This window comes from Equus asinus, chromosome 7 (assembly GCF_041296235.1).
Source record: "Equus asinus isolate D_3611 breed Donkey chromosome 7, EquAss-T2T_v2, whole genome shotgun sequence".
In the NCBI taxonomy this organism is placed as follows: Eukaryota; Metazoa; Chordata; class Mammalia; order Perissodactyla; family Equidae; genus Equus; species Equus asinus.
In genome coordinates, this window is record NC_091796.1 from 25,658,172 (window position 1) to 25,680,648 (window position 22,477).

The 22,477-nt window shown below is 44.9% G+C and overlaps 1 protein-coding gene across 1 annotated transcript in view; it reads left to right on the forward strand.

Moving 5' to 3' along the window:
• The window catches only part of MYO5B (myosin VB), a 347,774-nt gene that overhangs the window by 237,157 nt on the left and 88,140 nt on the right, over window positions 1-22,477 (forward strand). Inside the window, exons 13-17 of the mRNA XM_044774721.2 lie at window positions 889-1,011; window positions 1,778-1,861; window positions 13,197-13,352; window positions 14,265-14,362; window positions 20,774-20,860. Coding sequence (XP_044630656.2) covers window positions 889-1,011; window positions 1,778-1,861; window positions 13,197-13,352; window positions 14,265-14,362; window positions 20,774-20,860 — 548 coding nt within the window. The remainder of the gene's footprint in view (window positions 1-888; window positions 1,012-1,777; window positions 1,862-13,196; window positions 13,353-14,264; window positions 14,363-20,773; window positions 20,861-22,477) is intronic.

Below are 22,477 nucleotides of genomic sequence, written 5' to 3' on the forward strand. Positions count from 1 at the left end.
TCTGTGTTACATTTTGAACAAAGCAAGATGCCCTTTCACTTTTGAAGCCATCTCTAAAGATATTGAAAGGGGCTGCCCTTCAGAATTCTTAAAGTATTGAAACCTCTAAACCTAAATTTAAATTTGAGGGAAGCAGAGATTAGTACCACGTAGCTCAGTCACAAGATACTTAGTACCCAATGTGTGACCGGAACCCAATTCTAAGTTCTTTGAGGGGCAGGAAAAAATGGTAAGACATGGTTCTTGAAGCCAACAGACAAGACAATGCACAAAACCCAAAAATGAAGAGTATTATGTAGTGAATGTGTAAGAGCTTGATTGTGAGGAATCTCAAAGTGAGATCAAGAGTGCTCAGGAAAGGCTTCAGAGAAGAGGACGGACTTGAGCCGAGACTGGACTGTGGTATTTAGATGAGCTTAGAGAGAGACAGGGCAGGTTTCCTGCTGCAAGAGTTGGCCTGAGTGAACAGGAGCATGGCGCTGGATGTGGATGTGGTGTGTTCATGACATGGAAGTCACTGACCTGACTGGAGGAAAGAAGCATCTTCAGATTTGTCCCAGGAGTTATGACTCTACTCCTGTGCCCTTGGCTCCCACCCTCATCCTCTCCTAACCCTTCCAGCATCTGCCAACAAGCAGGCTCTTTCAGGCTCAACACACTCCTGCAAACACCATGGGAGCCAACCCACATGGCATGTTGACACGCCATGTCAGGATCCTAAGTGTCCACTGTTGAATCTTGTTTTCCATGTCCACTTAGGGTCCAGGTCTGAGGGCCAAATCCTGCCTCACGAGGTCAACTTACTGACAGACTTTATCACTCTGCCTCAACTCTTTGCTTCTTTTTTTCTCTTCACAAACAACTCCACGCTGTTTTGTGGTTCTGCAGGTCCCCAAAGGAACTGACCAGAACTGGGCTCAGAAGCTCTATGACCGACACTCTGGCAGCCAGCACTTCCAGAAGCCCCGCATGTCCAACACGGCCTTCATTGTCGTGCACTTTGCAGACAAGGTGCGTCTCCTCTTTGTGGGCTTTGGTGCTCCATTAACCCCGCCCGAGGTAGACTCAGGATGTCTGGGTTAAGAGGGAGCTGTCCCTTTTGAATTCAAGTGGTCTGAAATCTCCATAGGTAGGGTTCCCTTCCACTCTTTCTTCCCCTCCCCACGCCATCTCTGTGGTCCAACAACCTGTTACTCCATGGCAGAACCCCACAGGGGATGGAGTTACCCAGTTGTATGCTTAACAAACGTTTGTTGAGGGTCTCTTTCCTGTGATTGTAGCAACATGTAAAATAGTCATGAGTCTACTCTCCTGGACCTTGCGAGAGAAAGGAAAGGGTAAAAACGGAGTGGTCTCTTCTTTGGGGGCTTCTTTCCCAGTAACTGGTATATACGTGAAATTTTTCTACATGGATTTCTGTTCTGTGTGCACTAGCCCAGGGCTTCTCAAATTTCACTGTGCACCTAAATCACCTGGGGTCTTGTTAAAATGCAGGCTCTAATTCAGTAGGTCTGAGGTGTGGCTGACAAGGTGCATTTTCAGCACCCAGAGGAAGCCTTTTATTTGAGGGGATCCTTTTGAAAACAGTATGTTTTTCTGTAAAATGAATACTCAATTTCCTCTTTGTAAATCCTGATCACATCTTGGGTTTGCATTTTAAATAGGAACATCTGTGGGTTTCCTATCTACTCACAACTCTTTTCAGAAAACACTGGGTGGATGAGATGAAGCTGCACAAGCAGCTGCTGAAGCACGAACTACTGTTTCTGTTTCCTAGGTGGAGTACCTTTCCGATGGCTTTCTGGAGAAAAACAGAGACACGGTATATGAAGAGCAGATCAACATCCTGAAGGCCAGCAAGGTAGGAGCATCAGAAGTGGGAACTAGAGCAAGAATGTCCACAGCTAGAGCAGCAACAGTGCATTTAATTTCTGTTTAGCAGTCTACGGAAGCTTCCTATAAGCAAAAACGTAAAATAAATGGATTAGAAGGTAGGATTTAAGAGACACTTAAATCTACTATTTTGGAATGTTACTTTCTATTATTTCCAGAATGTATTTCCTTCTCATGAGCATAACAAAAAGATAGCAAATCGTGTGTCCGTTCTACAGGTAGAGGAAACGAGGCCCTCATTCACATACACAGATATTTATTAAGCACTTACCTTGTGAGGCACTGCCCTAAACACGCCCAGTGTCATACAAAGAGAAGACAGATTCATCCCTCCAGCCGATTACATTCTAGTGAGCATGAGTGAGCAGATAAATGCACACACAGTAACTGTGCAGAGAGGAGGCATGGGAGTGGGTCATGCAGCCTTCTGCAGGGAGACGTGTGGGTACCACCATTCCAGAAGGCTGACGCCTTGATGCAGATGCTGTTGCTGGCTTTAGCCTTTCAGAGGAAACCCAGAAAAGGGCTCTCCAGGATTTAGGAGGCTCTCTCTCAGATCACGTGATGCTGAGCTCACTGCAGGGGCCTGATAACACTAGAAATGGCAGATTAATGTCTCTTAGTGATAAGCTTTAGATGAATTTAGATGAATGCAATAGGGCGAGATGATGGCGTGGAGAAAATACACCCCACAAGATGGACCCAAGTACATAAAGGCAAGTAATCCTCATTAAGTCACGTGGCCCTCAGGCAAGGGGTTTAGGAAGGATTTGTGTCAGTACCAGTGTGTGGGCAGCCCAGGCAGACCCTGCCCAGTGTCCTCTCTGGATATCTGGAACATCAGGGAATTAGTTGTCACTGGGGCAATTTGCTTTGGGGAAATGTGGATATCATTTTGGAGTTCAGTGCAGGATTAATTCTCAGCTTGCCAAGTTTTCAGCTCTCTAGTCCATGGTACTTAATAGGACTTTTTCCATTCTTTACAAGGGTGAGAGGGGCACAGGAGAGGAGCCACAAGCCACAGGGAGAGAGTGGAAGTAGATGGTTTGATCACTAGGAGCACATTTCCTCATCACGCATTTCTTAGAGGCCTGTGACCTCCTGTTAGTCTGACGCTGGCCTCAGAGGGCTGAGAAACTTTATTGTCTTGATGCAAGTTGCTTCTTTCAGGTAGAAGCACAAATAAGGGGTGAGGGAGAGAGAGTCAGGTACTTTCCATTAAATACAGAGTTTGGTTCTGACAGTGTATGGATTTTTATCTTAATTTGAGTATCTCTCAGGGATCGTAGAAGCTAAAAAGGAGTCTCTCACACTCTCTCTGGCAGAACATCTTTTATTAATAACTGAGATTTTCCCCCCCTTATTTTTATTTGACAATTTTATTGAGTATTTGTGTGATATGTAGTGGTGACAAATACATATAGTTAACCTCATGGAACTTACAGTCTAGTGAAAAAGATATACAGTTTAATTACAAATTTTGATAATGCTGTGAAAGTCAAGAAGGAGCTATGGAAAAGAATAATAGGCATAAGTTGGGAGTCCTCTGGACCACCCCAGGTTCAATCAGTTGCTAAGAAGATACTCAGAACTCAACATATGGTCAAACCCATGGCTATGATTTATTACAGCAGAAGGATACAGAGCAAAATCAGCACAAGAAAAAGGTGAATGTGGGGGACACCAGGTGCAAGCTTCCTGGAGTCCTCTCCCAGTGAAGTTGCACAGAATGTGTTTAATTCCCTCAGCAGCGAGTTGTGACAATACCTGTGAGGTATCTACCAGGGCAGCTCACCTGAGCCCTGGCATTCAGGATTTCGGTTGGGAGTCAGTTCTGCAGGCACCCTTTGCCTAGCACATGCCAGACGTCCAGACTCCCAAAAGGAGAGCAGGTGTTCAGTATAAACCATGTTGTTTGCATAAACAGTTTAGGTATAGTGAGCCGTTCTTATTAGGAGGTGGTGAGAATCCTCCTGAAATCTAAATTCCCAGACGCCAGCCAAGGGTCAACCTTGTAAGCAGGCCTTTCTCTGGATAGCAGTCTCAGGTCTGCTCTGTCACCTCTTTTCTGTACAGGGGGATCACTTTAGATTGAGGGTACTGCATCTACGGCCATACCACCCTGAGTGCGCCTGGTGTTGTCTGATCTCAGAAGCTCAGCTGGTTGGGGTCTGGTTAGTACCTGGATAGGAGGTTGAGGGCACTGGATTTTTGTTAGAAAAGAAGTAGTCATGTGCTACATAATGACGTTTCAGTCAATAACAGACCACCTATATGACGGTGGTCCCATAACATTAGTACCATAGAGCCTAGGCGTGTAGTAGGCCATACCCTCTAGGTTTGTGTAAGTGCATTCTATGATGTTCGCATAATGACAGAATTGCCTAACGACGCATCTCTCAGAGTGTATCCCTGTTGTTAAGTGATGCATGACTGTTTAGGCTCATAAAAAATTTAAATAGTATAGAAATATATAAAATAAAAGTATTCTCTCCCATTCCTTGACCCACCTTTTCATGAAACCCCATTCTGCGTATACAAGCATATTGGTACATCTTTTTAAGATTGAAATGAATCACGTTATACATAGTCCTCTCTAATTTAATTTTTCACTTGCTGTTATATCTTGGCCACCTTTCCACATGAATACATATCTATTTCTTTTTTTTTTTTAAACAGCAACTGCTATTTTGCTAATTCAAATAATGCTAAAATGAATGCCCTTTGCATATTTCTTTGCTTACTTGCATAATTATATCTGTCAGATAAATTTTTAGAAGTGGAATTGATGGTTCAAAGAGTACGCACTTCAAAAGTTTATAGCTATTGCTAAATTGGAGCACAAAACAGGTCTGTGATCTACTCTTAAAAGGGAATCGACTCCCTCTCTTCCCTGCCCACCTGGCACAACCCTCGCTCTCCCCTTTACCAACAAATATTTCTGAAGAACCGATGACCTTGTTGCCAACCTCCCACCACCAAAAACCCTATGAGATGCTGTGAGGGTAGCCAGCAGCACTCAGAGATGAACCAAGAGGGGCTTCTAGGCCCACTAGACCCTAGCAGGTGGAGAGCTAAGAACTCTCCACGCTGAACCCATTCAGCGTTTCAGACATCCCAGAAGATAGAAAGCAAAGATCGACACCAGGTCACTATAAACCAACAGACAGGCTCTACACAGACTGCAGCAAATCAGAGGGATTCAAAGTGTGCTTTAAATCATTTGACGGATGGACATGTGTGGCAGCATCTGTCCTTGTAGCATTTTTAAAGCTCATTGTTTACTGAACCTCTGTTGTTTTCTGTAAAATTTTTAGTTTTCACATCAGTCCTGTGAGGTTTATAACTCTGTGCTACAGAGAGGAAAATAAAGACCTAGAAAGATACAAGGCCTATGGCATGGAGGTAATGCCCAATTTTTTATTGGTTTGCATCTCACTAAGCATAGATAAATCTCAAATCTTGTATGTCAATTCATAGTTTTACTTAAAGTATTTTTATTTTATGGAAGACCTATCAGCTTTTTTCTTTTGTGCGGCACCCTGACAAGAAATGAACAAATCATTGTGAATGATAAAGCAGAATGGGATGGAAGACTCCCGTGTACCCTACCAGCCAAAGGGATGTTTGAAGAACTCCTACCAAGAGCAGTGAAATAAAATGGTGCTAATGAGAATGTAATTAGTAAAGCAAGTTACACTGCCGACGAGCTTATAATGTAGCTAATTGCTTTCTCAGCTATCAGAGTGCTATAAATAGAGACTTAAGTAAAGAAATGCCTCTTTGAAACATGACTTCAAATAATTAACAGACTGATTTGTTTTAGATACTAAAGGTGGAGGTTTATAATAAACCTCCCAGTGTTTGTAATAAGTTTATTATAAATTTATCAATCTGAAGGAAAAAAATCTCAAAAGGAGAATATTTTCTCTGAAGATGTCCTGTTCCAGGACAGCACAGAGTGTAGGTCAGAGGGACGAGGAGTGGATTGAGAGTTTATGCCACTAAGTGCCGGGCAGCAGGGGCCGTTCTGGGCAGTGTTCCTAGGCAGGCAGTCCTGATGCCATCTCTCCACTCCATCCCAGCAGAAGGGATCTTGAGAACAATATGGTCCAGAGGCCAGGTAGGTCATATTGGCCCAAAGCCACCTACCCTGGGCCGTGACAATCCCTCAGGTCCAAGAGTCAATGGAGTAGCTCAGACAAGGCCCAAATGCGCTCTCTCCCCATCTCCTTTCTGCTGCTTTGGCTTGACTTGAACTTACCAAGAAATGACCATGTACATGCCTCCATTGCTTTCCACACTGATTTGTCCTTACGGGTTACACACACATTCTATTTTGAGCAAATACATTTGCTTTTTAAAAAATGCATTATTTTTAATTTATTTTTTATATAACAGCTTTGGATATACTTGACATACTTTAAAATACTTGCTTTTAAATATATTTGGGGTGCTTCCTGTTTAAAGTCAGTTTGTGCTGGTAGTTAAAAAGCTTCTAGCAATATTTAGAATAAAGAGGTCACTGTGCAAGAGAGCTTTTGTTGATAAAACAATATCATTGTCCTTTTTGCAATACAGAAAATCCACCTTTTTCTTCTTCAAAGAAATGAAGTGCTGTGACTTTTCCTCCAAAGCCCATTTAAAATTTTTTAAACAAAATATTTCTTACCTAAAAGTTGGAGATTTTTTTCCATAGGGGAGCATTGACCATGTAAAAGAATTGATTGCAAAGAATGTGTATTTTTTTATTATGTTTGCAGCCAGAGTTTCTAAAGATAAGATTCTAGGCAAGAGATTCCAATCAAATGGTTATTATTGCGTCTTATTTTCATCTCTTCTGTCTGTTTTAAAGGAAAGATATTTTATGTTCTTATAAACAGAAGTGAATAGGCATGATTTCCAAGGTAGCAGCTATGTAAGTAGCTATAATTGACATTTTTCTTAAACTGTCCAATGGTCTTTAGAAAGTGTTTCCATACTTCTTTTAATTCCTTTTCTAATAGATTTGCCTCAGGCTTTTAAAATCTATATATAGACTTGAATAGCAGAGAATACCAAAGCCATTGCCTATGGACACTTTCACATAAGTGACAAACAGGATGAGGGAAAAGCTGGGTTTGTTTGAAGGTATTATCCTAGTGTTTTCAAGATTGAAGGGAACAAATTTATAGAAAGGCCCAGGTGGATGCTGCTTCCTAGGGCTGCCCTAAGACGAATTGTAGTAGTTCCATTACTGGGCAGTCAGCTTATAAACACACTTTCCAATAGCTCAAAAGGCATAACTGGTGTTAGTCAATTAAAGGAAAAACAGCTTTTTCTCCCTCACTCAGAAATACGTTCTTTTGCATGAATCCTTTGTCAAGCAAGAGCTTGGCAACTACTTTTTATTGGGACTTCAGATTTATGTGTAGTTGGGACACTCCTGGGACAAGGAGGTCCCTGTCTGGCCCAGCCCCCTTATCCTGGTGAGTAGATGTGGGTGGGGAGGTGCAGTAATCAATATTTCTTGCCTAGCCTTTTACTGTTGCCTATAGCCCAAGGTTGAACATGGTACTTCTTGGCCTTTTGGTCCTGTGGTCAAACTGGATGTCTCTGTATGTTCACTGAGTTTGTAAAACAAATTCTGAATAGAATGTGAAGCCCACCCCTTCTTCCTAGACTTAATTTCCCAACAAATTCATCTCCCTTTCCATCTCAGAGATCCTCCCACTTACAGTGTAGTCTCAACAGTAGCGACCTACAATTAAAACATAGCTTTTAAACTAAATACCAATGCTCCAGACTAAACCTTGGTCATGTTTGTTCCCAAATTAAAGCACAGAGTCACTGTAGGTTAAAATCTGCCTTAAGCAGAAGTTTTCATTTTCTCCTCTCAAGTTATAAATCCTTTTATACTTCAAATAAGTAAAAGGCATAGCTTCTCTGATTGAAACAAGAGAAGGGGACTTACATTTTTAAATACTCTCCTTGTGGAATCTAATTTCAGGGCTTCTCATGTGATTTTAATACATGCTCCTGACCTTAGAACTTTACAGGTTTTTCACAGAACAAGCTACTATTAATTAATGATTTCTGTAAACTAGATCCCTCAAGCAGTGTAATCATGCAGTTGGTAACTTCTACCCATGACTCAAACATCTTGGAAATCCATTTCAGAAAGTATATGAATTAGAATACTTTATCAGTCAGTGCTTTGTTTTGACATGACAGGCTGAGTCACTGATGTTTTTAAAATGTGAACGTGGGGCCAGCCCGGTAGCATAGTGGTTAAGTTCGTGCACTCCGCTTCAGCAGCCTGGGGTTCATGGGTTTGGATCCTGGTTGCAGACCTATGCACTGCTCATCAAGCCATGCTGTGGCGGCATCCTACATACAAAAAAAGAGGAAGATTGGCACAGATGTTAGCTCAGGACAAGTCTTCCTCACCAAAAAAAAGTAAACCTGACTTCAGCCTCCTGTTACTTCTGTATGGAAATTTCTTGGTGCCCATCTGACTGGGCACATGACCCTTTCTCACATGTGCCTTGGCTCTCTGGCGCTAGCCCACAGAGCCCCCTCTGCCTGGGCTGTCCTCTCCCTCCTCCTCCAGTCCCTCTGTTCCTGCCAGTTCTCATGTTCAGTTAATATCTGTGATGATGGCTTTCTGCCGTAGACTGAGAGCCAATGAGTCTTTAAACAAGGGGTTACTAGATGCAGTTTGTATTTAGAGAAAACTGACTGTTGGGAAGACTGTGTTTGGATGAAGTTGTGCCCGGAGGTAGGCACTTAAGTTTTAGGTGACGGCAGTGATCCAGGTAGGCCTGAACTAGGGTAGCAGGGTTCTGCTTGATTAAGAAAGGACTGTGAAACTTAACCATTGACAGAACTTGGTACTTGGTTGGGATAAGAAGTCGGGTGATGGCAAGATCTCTAACCTAAACTGGGGAATTTTGTGGGTGAAGACGGTTTAGGCTATGTCAAATTTGGAGTTTCCAGTGGGACCACCCAGAGGGAGGAAGATACTGAGCAGAAACTTGGAACTATGGTTCATGGTGGTAGAAGAGGATCGAGACAGGCTTCAAGGTGATAGTTGAAGCCATAGGCTTCCAGGGAATGAGTGTTAGAAAAGATAAATGGTGAGGATGCTGTTCTGGGAAACAGCAAAGCAAAGGAGAGAAGTACAGGAAGATGGAACAGTGAGAGAAGTAGGAGGAGAGTTGGAGGAAAGTGGAGCTGGTGGGTCTCAGGGAAGAGGTCTTCCAAGGGGAGGTGTGGAGGCCTTCAAAGATGTCACGTAGGTTGGAGAATGAAGCTGCACCACTTCCAACCACCGGATTTGTTAAGTAGGGTCCCCAAAGGTTGATCTCAGGATAAGTTTCAGCAGCTTGGGGAGGAGGCCCGAGAATGTTTGATAGAGGCAGGTCTGAGAGGGGATGACTTGGAAGGCGGACTGTGGACGCCTAGCCTGAGGTGGCCAGGGGTAAAGTGCGAGAGAGGAGAAACAGCCAAACAGAGAGGTTTTTAAACAGGAAAGATGCTTGAACACAGTTATGTGTTTAGGGGAAGGAGCCAGTGAACAGGGAGAGGTGAAAGCTAGGAGAAAATGCAGGAGTCTAGGTCAGGCAGGGGTTTAAAGAAATCATCTCATTCAATTCCCTCACTTTTGCAGATGAGAACATTGAAATCTAGTAAGGTTAAGAGGTTTGCCATGGGTCACACAGCCGATTAAGTGGCAGAGTCACATCTAAAAATCAGGTCTCTTGGCCCTAGCTTAGTGCCCTTTTGACTCTGCTACCTCACCTTCTAGAGATCAGCTGAGTTCTAAGCTCTCCTAGTCTCTCTGAACTCTTCTAGGCACCTCTTGCAGCGCTTCACATGCAGTGGACTTGAGCCCCTTCATTTGGCTGCAGCCAGAATGGTCTTTTCCTAAAGGTCACTAGCCATTGCTCCCCTCTGTGTCATATTGTTGCTTGGGCTCTGAAGTCAGGCTGTCTGGGTCTAAATTATTGCTCTGATCTTGTACCCCCAGCCTCAGTTTCCCCATCTGTAAAATGGGGTGTAATGATACTTACACCACGTGGTTATTGGGCGAATTGAATGAGTTCATATGTGCCTGGCACATTCTAAGTGCTCAATAAATATTAGCTCCTCTTATTTTTTAAAAACCCTTAATGGCTTCACATTGCTCTTAGGATAAAGACCAGAATCCTCAACCAAGGTCCTGCGTGAGCTGGTTCCTCTTGCTTCCCCCTCACTGTGTATACTGTAGCTGCACTGGCTTTTTATTAGGTCTCTGAATGTGCAATTACTTCCCACCATAATGTGCTTTCCTCAAATAACCCACCAGCTCAAACATCCCTTCCTAAGAAAATCCTTTCCTGATTCCCCCTACCCGGGCTCCTGGTTCAGTCATGTCTATCTGTTGCTTATTTCCTTTAGGATGCTCATATGCTTTTAATTGAGGGGTTAATTAATTAGAGTTCACCTTTCGTGCTAGACCATAAACTCCATGGTGTGTCAGAGGCTGTGCTTGTTTTTGTTCACTTCTGTACTCCCAGCCTGGCACGGTGTTTGTTGTGTATTTAGCAGTCAATAAGCATTGGTGAGTGAACGAACGAACGAACCAGTCAATCTAGTTTCTTGACATTCAGTGACCTAATATTTACTTTCTCTTTGAAAACACATGGAATTGAAACTAATAAAAGTATCAATTTTATGATGTTGACACACGCAAATTTTAGCCACAGATTTATAAAATTATATCCGAGTCTTTTATTCCTCTGACAGCCTAATTACTTTCCACTCTAGGAAGACAATAGTTATGACTTGAAATACCAAGTATGGAGAGAAAAGGAGGAAGAGGGTTCATTTCAAAGATGCTGGGAATAGGAGCAGAATGGTCACCTGCTGGCGGCTGAAACTGGGAGACGTCCTCAGTGATCTTGTTGGGGTGACCCTGCAAGTCACCTGCCTGACAACAAGGCCCTGTAGCAGGGGTCGGGGCAGGGGGGTGCTTTCCTTGGGAATATGGTAGCTTTCCCTAGTGTTCTCATGCTGTCACCAGCCTATTCCAGCCACAGAACAGACAGCAGTGAGGAGAGACTTGAGACATTTACCAGAGATGGTCATGGGCCTTAAGGTCATTAATTGGTGCTTTTAGACTGAACTTAAAACCCAGACTGTGGAGCTAAAGAACCACAGCTTTTCTTTGCGTGTAGATCACTGTGGTAAAAATTGGAAATCAGGTGCTGCTGATGGCTGGTGTGGCTGTACCGCTCAAAGCACACGCAGTTGCTGAGCTACTTTGTAACCCATACGGCTAGCTGATGTGTGGTGTAAAACGAAATACTGACTTGTGGTGTGCAATTACTTTTGACTCTAAAATTGAACTCCTAAAAAATGTAAACTGGTAATACCTAAGAGTGTGAGGGAGGAGGAAGTAATTTGTTTGTATCTTCTGTTTTAGTTTAAAATACTTAATATAGAAGATACACCCATAATTTGAACCAGCATTCGATGCTGGTTTTGAGCGTTAGCCATCATAACCTTGTGTATGGGGGTGAGCACACTCGCTCCACTCCTCTGTGATTATAAAGTATTCTTTGATCTATGAAATTCATGCAAGTTACCTTAATATGCAAAGAATATCAGAGGTCTTCAGACTGAGGGATGCTCAGTGAGCCACGCATCTGCGTCTACCTAGTTTCTCATGGAAAAAGGCCTCAAATTATTGCCAACGGTTCTCTGTGTGTCCTGGGGGAGGTCAAATGGCAAAAGGTCCCAAGGGGATGGGATGGTCACCACATGTTTTATACCCCCAGTCCCATCACCCTGCAACTCAAGCATATTACCTACTGAGGTTGCAGAAACTGCCTTTGAGTAAATTGAGTTGCCTGGATCTAACATCCACGTTCTGAAACAGTTTTACTGGGCCACTAGCACCATCTTGCTCCTTTCTCCGGACTTTGTGATGTACTGATGTTGAGACATCACATGTTTACATCACGTGGTTACATCATGACCACACACTGTCAGGCATCTCTGATGGCAGGAGGGGATGAGCCAGGGCCTACCATAGATTATAAAGTGAAAAAGCCCGTATGTGTTGCCTAATGTTGATATGTTTCTGGGACTTTTTGAATACCCCTGAAATACTGATGTGAAGTACTGGTGGATGTATGCCATTGAATTATCTTGTGGATTTCAGACCTCTCCTTTAGATGATTCTTTTACTTCCCAAGCTATTGGCATGGTGCTCAGGAAACACTCGATTAAACTGGGACTGAACTTGTGGAAGGTCTAGGAAGTTAAATGCAGAAGAGTATCAGAGCATGAGCTGACTGTCACCACCATTTAGGACCTGTAGCTTTACGTGAAGGTGATGTTGCACCTTGAGTTTTCCTTAGCCTGAGTCTCCTGCTGTGAATTTCAGAGGATATTGTCAGCTGGAGAAATGTTTCATGAAGTGCCCTTCTATGTGGTTAATCTTCCTCCTTTCATGATGACAAGGACCCTGTTCTTGCCACCATCACATCTAAGAATGGGTCACCTTCAAAAATCAACAGTGGATCCACCAGAACCTCCCCCCCACACACACACATGAAAGCCTCCAACAAGGAGGATGCTATGCAGATACCTCAGAGATAAAGACTGTGTCTTAAACCCATTTTTGTTTCCACTTCCTTGATATTGCTGGCATAAATAACCAGGGTGTCTTTGTGTATTGAAACAAGCTCTGACCTGGTCATCCAGAGGCCAGGGTTCTATCCCTGGCTTAGCCATTAACCAGCAGTCCTGGGTGAGCTGGTACTGGCCACCAGGCTGGTGCTGGGCAAATGGAGGTGGAAGCAGGATCCTGGTAGGTCCTTTCTCCCTGAGCTCCTCTTTCCTCACCTGCCACATGAAGAGTTGATCTTTATAGTTTTTCCAGACTTAAAATTCGTTGATTCTAAGTTTCTTCTTCAGCTCAAAAATATAACTTCCTTGGGCATCTGTACTTTTCCAGTTTAGACATTTTTCATGTATATACCCCCTAATAAAATCAATAGAACTAGATGATGTTTGAGTGCTTATTATACGCTGCGTACTCTATCTTACATGGGCTATCTTCTTTAATTCTCTCCTCAGCCCTCATCAATGGCTTGTTTCCACTTTGTGTATATTATGAATAATGTTACTATGGACATTGGCGTACAAGTTTTTGTGGGGACATGTGTTTTCAATTCTCTTGGGTATATATTGGAAAGCTACTTTGAAAGAGTTTAAGCAACATAAAGGGCAAGAGATCTTGTTTGCATAATTCTTTGTATGTTTCTTTGTAGTTCCCACTAGTGGCTGACTTGTTTCATGATGACAAGGATTCTGTTCTTGCCTCCACCACATCTGGGAAGAGCTCATCTTCAAAGATCAACATTCGCTCCTCCAGACCCCCCCTGAAAGCCCCCAACAAGGAGCACAAGAAAACCGTGGGCCACCAGGTCAGCCCCAGGCCTCGTGGCAGGAAGCTGCAGGCTGTGGCACATGTGGCAGGGCTGGCCTCTCTCTAGATGAAGGATGGCTGCAGAGTCAGAGGGAGGCCACAGTCACCTCAGCATCTGCAGCCCCAGCCACCCAGCTCAATCCTTCTGTGTTCTTTGAAGAAGAAAACCCCAAAAACTTCTCTAGAGGGAACTGACAGGAGAAAGAGGGGAGATGACTGTAGCCCCAAACAGTGCATTTAATCCCATGGTAGGACCATGTTAGAAGACCACAGTCACCTTGTGGGAGAGGCAAGAGGGTCTAGAAGTCTGCAGGGTGGAGAGGTGGCCTAAATAAGCCTGGGGACCAGAAAACTGAAAAACAACTTCTGCTGTGGCATCTTCATGGGACTTTATGTCCAATGTGTCTCCCAAGAGAAGAGAGTGTGTGCCAAGCCCCTGGCGACCAGTAACTTTTCTATTTCTGTGAATTTGCCTATTCGGGACATTTCTCATTAATGTAATGATTTCCAGGATGCCTGGCACTGGATGCCAAGGCTCCAGGGCCTCAGGTTCAAGAACAGGCTCTGATCACAATGATTATCTTTCTCCTATCTCGTAGCACTTGCTCGCCTTTCATCTTATTTGATCCACAGCACTGAGTTAGACACATTAAGCACTAGTCTCTCCCCAATTTGATTTGAGGAGACCTGAGACCAGAATACAGGAGGGGCTTGATTTTGGTCATCTGGCAAGGTGGTAGTGTCAGAGCAGATCCCTGAATTTCTTCCCATCCTTCTGGATTAACAATAATAATCAAAATAATAATAGTGACAACGAATGCTTCTACCAGTCTATGGGCATTTCTTTATGTTTATTATACATCCACAAAATGTTAAACACATAACCAGGCACTGACTTTTGTCTCCCCAGTTCCGCACATCCCTGCATCTTCTCATGGAGACCCTGAACGCTACAACGCCGCACTATGTCCGCTGCATTAAACCAAACGACAAGAAGCTCCCCTTCCAGTAAGTGCCTGTGCGAGTGTTAGCCAGGCTCCTTTCTGCTGGGGTTGGGCTGGTCAAGCCCAGCCTCTACATGTTTCCTTGGAAGTTCAGGGGGAACAGGGACAGGCACAGTCTCATAGGGGTCTGCGGTCTTCAGCATGATGAGTAATTGCTCTTACACTCCCCAAATGGTTTATACACCGAATACAGCCCACAGACATTTACCAGGTTCCACCTGTCTGCTGTCCAGAGGATTCAAGAGGATGAGAAAATCCGCTTCCCCATCCCATGTTGCTTATGGTGGTGTTGAGGAATGTGCACACTTGGATCAAATAGAGGACCACATAAGAGTGTGCCATTAAATGCAGGTGTGAGTGCGTCCCACAGCAAATGTATAATTCAAAGACGGGAGAGTTGCTGGATTGGCCAGGGAGGGCTTTTTGCATTGAGGAAACTTGATCTCAAATGACGCGTTGAGTGATAAGACATGTGGATGGTTCTATTTCCACATCCCCTCTACCGCTGAGCTTCCAGAGTGATCCACACTTGCTCACCTTCCCCTCACTCTTCAGCCCACTTGGATCCAAATTCTGCCACTACTCTTACCTTCAAAATTTTCTTCCAGTTCTAGCTATGCTCCCATGGTAGAGCTCACCTAAATCTATAAAATACTGGTACTTCGGTATCTTTGTCCATCTCTGGTTTCTGCCAAATTCCAGGCCACTGTTTCTGCATGCCTACTGTAGCTTCATTGGCCAACTCACATTCAACATGTCTGAAACCAGACTCCTCATCTTTTTACCCCCCAAAATGGTTCCTCTTTGTTTGGTCTCTCTTGTAGTAAATGGCATAACCATTCCCTAACATCTCATCCACCCACCAAACCTGATCTTCCAAACCAGAAACCTGAGAATCGCTCTGGACCAGTGGTGTCCAATAGAACTTTCTGTGATGATGGAACTCTTCTATAATATGCATTTATCCAACATGTAGCCATGAGTCACGTGTGGCTATTGAGTGTTTGGAATGTGGCTCATGTGACCGAGGAACTGAATTCTTAATTTCACTTTAATTACATTCACATCCCCATAGGTGGCTAATGGCTACCATATTGGACCACATAACCCTTGGTTCTTCCTTCTCCCTTACTCCCCAGTGTCCAATCATTGTCAAAGTCCCACGGAGTCCACTTGGAAGTTTCTCACACTGCTCTCCCTTTTCTCTCCCTTCTACTATCACTTGTTTCAGACTCTCTTCATTTCTTGCCTGGAATACTGCCCTAAACCTTTAGAACAGTCTGCTGCTTACCTTTTCAGCCTCTTCTTCCAATTCCCTGAGCCTCCACACATGCCATTCCCACTGGCCTGAGGACTTATATTTTTAAATTTTTTAAGCACTTTATTTCCATCTTTCCAATTTCCTTTTTGGTCCTGGCATAATTTCTTCCTGTGAAATAATTTATTTTGGCAACTCTGACTCTCAGAATGAATATCTGAACTGCCCTCTCCAGTTCCTATCATTTAATGAAGCTTGACATCCACTCAGATGGGCCTTGTGCTGGAAAAGGTTAGGAAGACAATATTGAATCAGCCTTCTTTGAAGCATGCTGATTATTCAGTCTTTTCTCTTCCTTCAGGTTTCTGAGACATGCTTAGGAATACCCCCGTGTGGCATCTGTTTACCAACTGCCTCCAGAAGAAAAGAGGCTGTTCGAAAAGCAGCATATGTGAAAGACTTAGATTATGTGTGAAGGGCAGGAGCGATGTGCTGGCCCAGGGGGAGGAGAGTCGAGGGCTGGGTACCAGCTCTGCGCCCAGCCATCCGTGACCTTGGGCAGTTCGTTCATCAGAACCTGGTGCCTGCCACGTGCCAGATTCTCTTGGCCGGGTTTCCCATCCCGAATGAGAGGAGATGCTGGGGACTTTCTAGTCCTAAAATTGCGTTTTTCTAAGACCCTCCTTTGCCTTCAGGACCAAAATCTTCCTCCCAATAAAGAAAGTGGGGAGAATACTGAACCAAGAGAGAACCTGGATTCTAGTCTGGGTTCTGCTGCCAATTGTTTGGCTAAACCCAAGCTAGTCCTTTACCCTCATTGTCTCATTTCTTCATCTGTCAATTGTGGTTAAAAACTAATTAAGGAGATAATGAATGGGGATTATCTGGGAGAAGAATAAAAGTTTATATGATTAAAATATGTAATGTTGACATTCTAGAAAGGAAGTGCTGTATCTTTCCTCCCATCTCCTACGACTGGGCTTTCTCAACCTCAGCACTCTTGACATTTTGGGCCAGGTGGTCCTTTGTTGTGGGGCTGTCCTATGCACTGTAGGAAGCTTAGCAGCATCCCTGGCCTCTATCCACTAGATGCTAGTAGCATCCCCTCTGTTGTGACAACTAAAAATGCTGTAAGACATTGCCAAATGTTCCTTGAAGGACAAAATCGCCCCCAGTGGAGAGCCACTGTCCTACACTAAATGCTTTCGTGGCATCTCTTGTATAAAAGTCTTTGTCCCTCTGCTGCTTCCTTTATTCAGAAACCATCTATCATACCAACTACTCCCTGGGCACTAGGCCAGGACAGGTGGAATGACAATAAGGCTCCTTAAGGAGTTGCCAGTCACAAATAACTGATGACAACATAGAAGGGACTGTCAGTGGGTCTATAAAAGTGCCGCGGGAGCAGAGAGGTGAAAGAGCGATTAAGTATCCAGGGAGGAGGTGACCTGGGGCAAGTGTGATAATCTGGGATGCTTTGTAGGAGGAACTGGAGAGGTCTCCTGAAGGCCAGTCCACTGGTCTTGGAAGGGGCCATACTGAGAGTCTCAGGGTCCTGAAGTGAGACTGCACAATGCCACAGAGCCCAAAGAAGTGGGTGGGGAGCTTGCACCCTGTGCAGAAAATCAGTTAAGTGGCGCGTGATTGCTGACGCAGAGCCCAGGTCTAACGCTATGGGATTCTCACTCTGTGTCCCGCAAGCTCCCGACTCTGCTGAACCTGTATTTTATTGGGAGGGGAAAGTATAAACCTGGATTTCAGCAGTTTGGCCCTATATATGTTTGGTAATTTATCAGTCCAGACTTAGATGTTGCCTGTCCACACCATGGTCCTCCAAAATTTAGTAGGTGGAAGGGCTGATTTTTTGCTCCCAGCCAACTGACAACCAATGTAGGGAGGCAAATTGAGAGGTGCATTTGACAGTGAGTTTTCTTTACTATTGAGGAGATAAGATTAAAATACAGAAGACTGGCTGGGTTTACTTGTCCCCCGGAGGGATGTGAACATGGAAAGATGATGGCAGTAACTTGTTCGTATAGTGTCTTTTTGTTCTAAGAGCGTGCCTCTCTGACATCACTTGATCATTATAAGAAACCAGTGAATTATAGATGGACAGATATTCTCAGCTCCCATTGAATGAACGAGGAAAATGAGTTACAGAGAGATTGTGTTTTGCCCAAAGCAATACTAGCTGTTAGTGGCAGAGCTAAGGCCAGACCAACTTCTCCACTGCATCCTTGCTCATTCCCCCCAGCCCCCACAGTGGAAGAGAATGTGCAAGGAAGGAAATGATTTTGTTGAGGTCATCAAGAAGCTGGGAAGAATGTTAAAGCTGAGTTCAACAATTATTTGCCAAATGCCTTCCATGGGACCACCCTAGTGAGTGGAGGTTCCACAAGAAGACTGAGACAACACGTCCCCCCCAAAGAACTTAGACTGCACTGCATGGGAGTGGGGACCTTACACTCAGCAAGCCACATCTGGCCATTAGACAGGCCCCAGTGCAGAGCTAGGTGCCCAGTGGTCACAGTCATGATACAGGGGTACCAGAGCAGAGAGAGACAGGTGTGCTGGAAGAGTAACAGTCCTTTAAAGGAGGGAAGGGCCTCTCAGGGCGAATCAACTCATTTTTCCACCAAGGAAGCAGTGGTTGGTCCTGGAGGAAGTAGGGACCCTAGCGAGACCCACAGCCCTCAAAGGACTACAGGTCACAGATGCTTGCCAAGCACACTGCCCCTCCCCACCATGTGCAGTGGATTGAATTGGACCCTGTAGTTGTGCCAAACAGAGGGAAGAAGCCGATGGCGATGGCCAGCCTGGGAAACACGGCTGCTGCCATCGGGTGCAGAGTGCCTTGAGGGAGAAGCCTGCAGGCCACAGAAAACCTTTCCCAAAGCCCTACTACATTGACTTTGCGTTCGTAACTCAGGGCCCAACTGACCCGCTTTAGAGAAGAGAGGAGCAAAACCGTAAACAGCATGGCCTACCTCCCGAAGCCGCCTCGGGTCACTCAAGGTCACAAGCAGCTTTTATGTCCTAAGGAGCTTCTTATGAGACTGATCACTGCCACCGCATATTAGTAATGTTCTCCTTGGACCCCAGAACTGAGCTGGCATCCTGGGGAGGCCTCAGAACAACTACTAAGTGGATGGCAGAGTGAAAGGCTGCAGCCCACAGCAAAGTCTCAGCACATGTGTTTCCTTCTGTTTCCTCTCGTCCTGTATAGACCTAACTGGAGCTTTTTCTCTACTTAGAAAGATGACATTAACTCCTCTGAAGTAACCCTCTTATTCAGGACTCTGCAGAATTCAGTGCTCAGTTGTGCCTTACACATTCCAAGTGCCGTGGCGTCTTGGGGCTGGAGTAACCAGGAAGACTTTATGGAGGAGCTGGGTGTCCAGAGAAGGCAGGACCTGGGCAGGCAGTGGGAGACATGAGGAAGTCAAAGCGAGCACAGGCCTGGAGAATGTGGGTGTCTCCTGGGACACTGAGCCCCAGGACTGACGTGGAATGCAGAGGGTGCCTGGAGTTAAGGTCAGCTCATGGTCTTCAGTCACTGGAACCTGCCCACTGCTTTCCTACTGCCAAATGCTTGCTGACCCAGGCCTTTCCAGGGCACCATCTGCCTTCATGGGCTTCTGGGTTCCTGGCCCAAGTGCAACTCTGCATGAGAGAGCCACGAGGACTCAGGGCTAGACGGGTCGTACAGAGCCATGGGAGGACAGAGAGGGAGTCTCTGATGGAGAGAAATGAATCGAGAGTGGCAGACGCCAGACCAGATCCTTTCTGCAGAGTTCCAGAATCCTGAATGGGCCCAGCTGCCGGGAAAAGGACACCTGGGGTTGTCAGGGAGGGTGGCAGACTAGTGTGGTGAGAGGTTGCCCACTGGCCATTGTGGATCCTGGAGGTAAAGAAGCTGTCAACTGCATTTATCCAGCAGGGCAAGCAGGCTGCCCGACTGTCCAACCAAGGTGTATGCTGGAGCCAGTATAATCCCAAAGATGTGGGAGTAAGCCAGGTGGGCCTCACCCCTGCCCTCCCACTTCCCAGAGTGGAACGAGCAAAAGAGGCATGGCCCTTGGCCTTAGCTGGGCTGTAGAACAGCCAAAAAGAAAAGGAGCATTTATTTCTCATCCCTTCTCACCGAATGGGGCAGTAGTCTTAGCAAATTATGAATAGTGATCAATTCTAATTCAGCATAATTCTTTCTCTGTGAAGACTTCCTGGTGACTCCAGCCTACCTGCCATCTTTCCCTCTGGTTTCTTTCAGCACTTTTACTGTGTTTGTCACGTACTGCCTTGTAGTATACAACTTCTATACACTTTTCAACTCTGCAAGTGTGGATACTCTTAGAAAGCCCAGACTGTGTCTGACTTTTTATTCTACATTATCCTACTCAGTATATATATTTGAATAAATACTGGGTTTTCAGTGCTAAACTTAGGATTTTAGGGCATGTGAGTTGTTGAAGACATGGCTCATATCTCTAAAGATGGGAAGATAAACTTCACTTCTTAACTGAGCAGCTGTCATGATCATAGCTGACAATACATGTGCTTGTACCAGGCGCTGTTGTAACTGCTCTCATGGGCCATTACATTTAATCTTCACACTGACCCTATAAAAGGGATCCTATTATTATCCCCGTTTTGTAGACGAAGATACCAAGGCCCAAGGAGGTTATGTTACTTCCCCAAATTACACACGCAGCTGGTACATGACCACGTCACAATTCAAACCCAGATCTGCCTGGCCTGAAACACTCACCCTTTTAACTCCTGAGACAGACAATGCTTGTGGTGCCACCCGTATACGATTTGGCCATTGAATTAAGATAGATGCCCCTGTGGGTGGAGATAAGCAGGGACAGCTCTGGAAAGGAGGCAAGAATGAGTCTTGGAGGGTGGGCAGAGTTCAGGTAGGCAAAGCAGAGGAGGAGTATCCAGGTGAGAATAAGAATGTGCACAGAACAGAGATGCTGAAGTGGCTTGTGTGCCTGCCGATCGGTGTCTTTTAGTCTCTGCTTGGCCCCTGACCTGGAGCTCAAGGGTGCACGTCGGTCTGTACCTCGGTGCAGGAAGGGGTCATCCTTCCCTCTCTCCTGCTGTGTTTCTTTGCCAGCATGGCCACTCATTGCTTTTCTTCTTGTTTCGCAGCTTTGACCCAAAGAGAGCAGTGCAGCAGCTCAGAGCATGCGGGGTGTTGGAGACGATCCGAATCAGCGCAGCCGGCTACCCGTCCAGGTAACGTGCCCACCAGCCGCGCCCTCCAGCAGCAGCCAGAGTCTGGCTCCCCAGGGAACCCTCCTAGGTGCTGTCAGACAGGAATGGATCCTCCAAAGAACTTCCCAACACTGAGGGCCCAAGCAGGATGCTGATGGATGTAAGAATGTCAGTTTGGTCTGAGAAGTATGGGAGTCAACAGTGACATTCTCTGGGGCAGCTTTTCAAATTCCAAATTGGCGTTGGTGTGGGTGCTGAGCTAGCTAGAGTTGCAAAAGAGGTTTCTCCTTTGCTTAACTCCCACCTCATCCCCTTTACCTTTATTTTTTTTTCACCTTTTTATTGTGGTAAAATAATACATAATATTTACCATTTAATCATTTTTAAGTACAGTTTGGTGGTATTAAGTACATTCATATCATTGTGCAACCATCACCATGATCCATCTCCAGAACTCTTTTCATCTTGCCAAACTGAAACTCCATATCCGTTAAACACTGCTCCTCATTCCCTCCACCCTCCAGCCCCTGAGAATCACCATTCTGCTTTCTGTCCCTATGAGTTTGATGACTCTAACTACATCATATAAGTGGAATCATACACTATTTGTCTTTTTGTATCTGGCTTGTTTCAGTTAGAATAATGTCTTCAAGGTTCATCCATGTTGTAGCATGTGTCGGAATTTCCTTCCTTTTTAAGGCTGAATAATATTATATACATCGTATATACACAATAATAGTATATACATCGTATGTATATACCACATTTTGTTTACCTATTCATCTGTCAATGCACCCCTTTGCTTCTTAGTATAGAATCAAATCTATAGTGGAAAGTACAATTTCTTTGAGTTAAAATACAGCTATTGTGATCTAACTTGCATTGTGGATAAGCCATTGAGCCACACCAGCATCTGTTGAAGCTATGACAAGACTCTGGATCTCCTCTGGACACTTGCCTGAAATAGGAGTTGGGGGGTGGATGGCGACCAACTAGCTCTCGTGAAATCATACTGCGTACCAGTGTCACATAGGCTAGACATCTCTGCCATGAATTGGAGCTGCACAGAGCCATCAGGGACCTCCTATCTGAAGAAGTCTCGTATGTATCAGGAAGCGGAGGGAGCCAGAAATGGGGCGGAGGAGATGCACTACAGGCCTCCCCTCCTCCCTGCCATCTCTCCACCTAGCTTTTTCCCACTGCAGTTGAAGAACTGCTTCAATTGCAGTGGTTAATTACCCAGAAACAACTTAACCATCAACAGTTCCCAAATGTTAGGCCTGGGGAGGAAGTTGCTGATGGAATTAGGAATTTGCGTTTGACCTGGAAAGTACAAAAACTGTCACTAATCTTCAACATCTAGGCAGCTTTTCAAAACCCAGCAGTTCAAGCATCGTTCAAATTGATCTGCTCTAGCCAGGACTGAAGGCTATTATTTTCTTTTCAACCACATCTCTCCCTATTTAGAAGAAAGACAGGGAGTATCCTGGGGCTCCATCTCATTTTTTGACCTTAGAGTCTGAAGACAAATAGCTGACAACTCCACTATTAATGAGGTGGGCCATGTTTGTACTTAGATGAAGGCTGTGCATTCCTTTGTCCTGTCCGCCCTGTGGTGTCCAGCATCAGCCTTTGTAT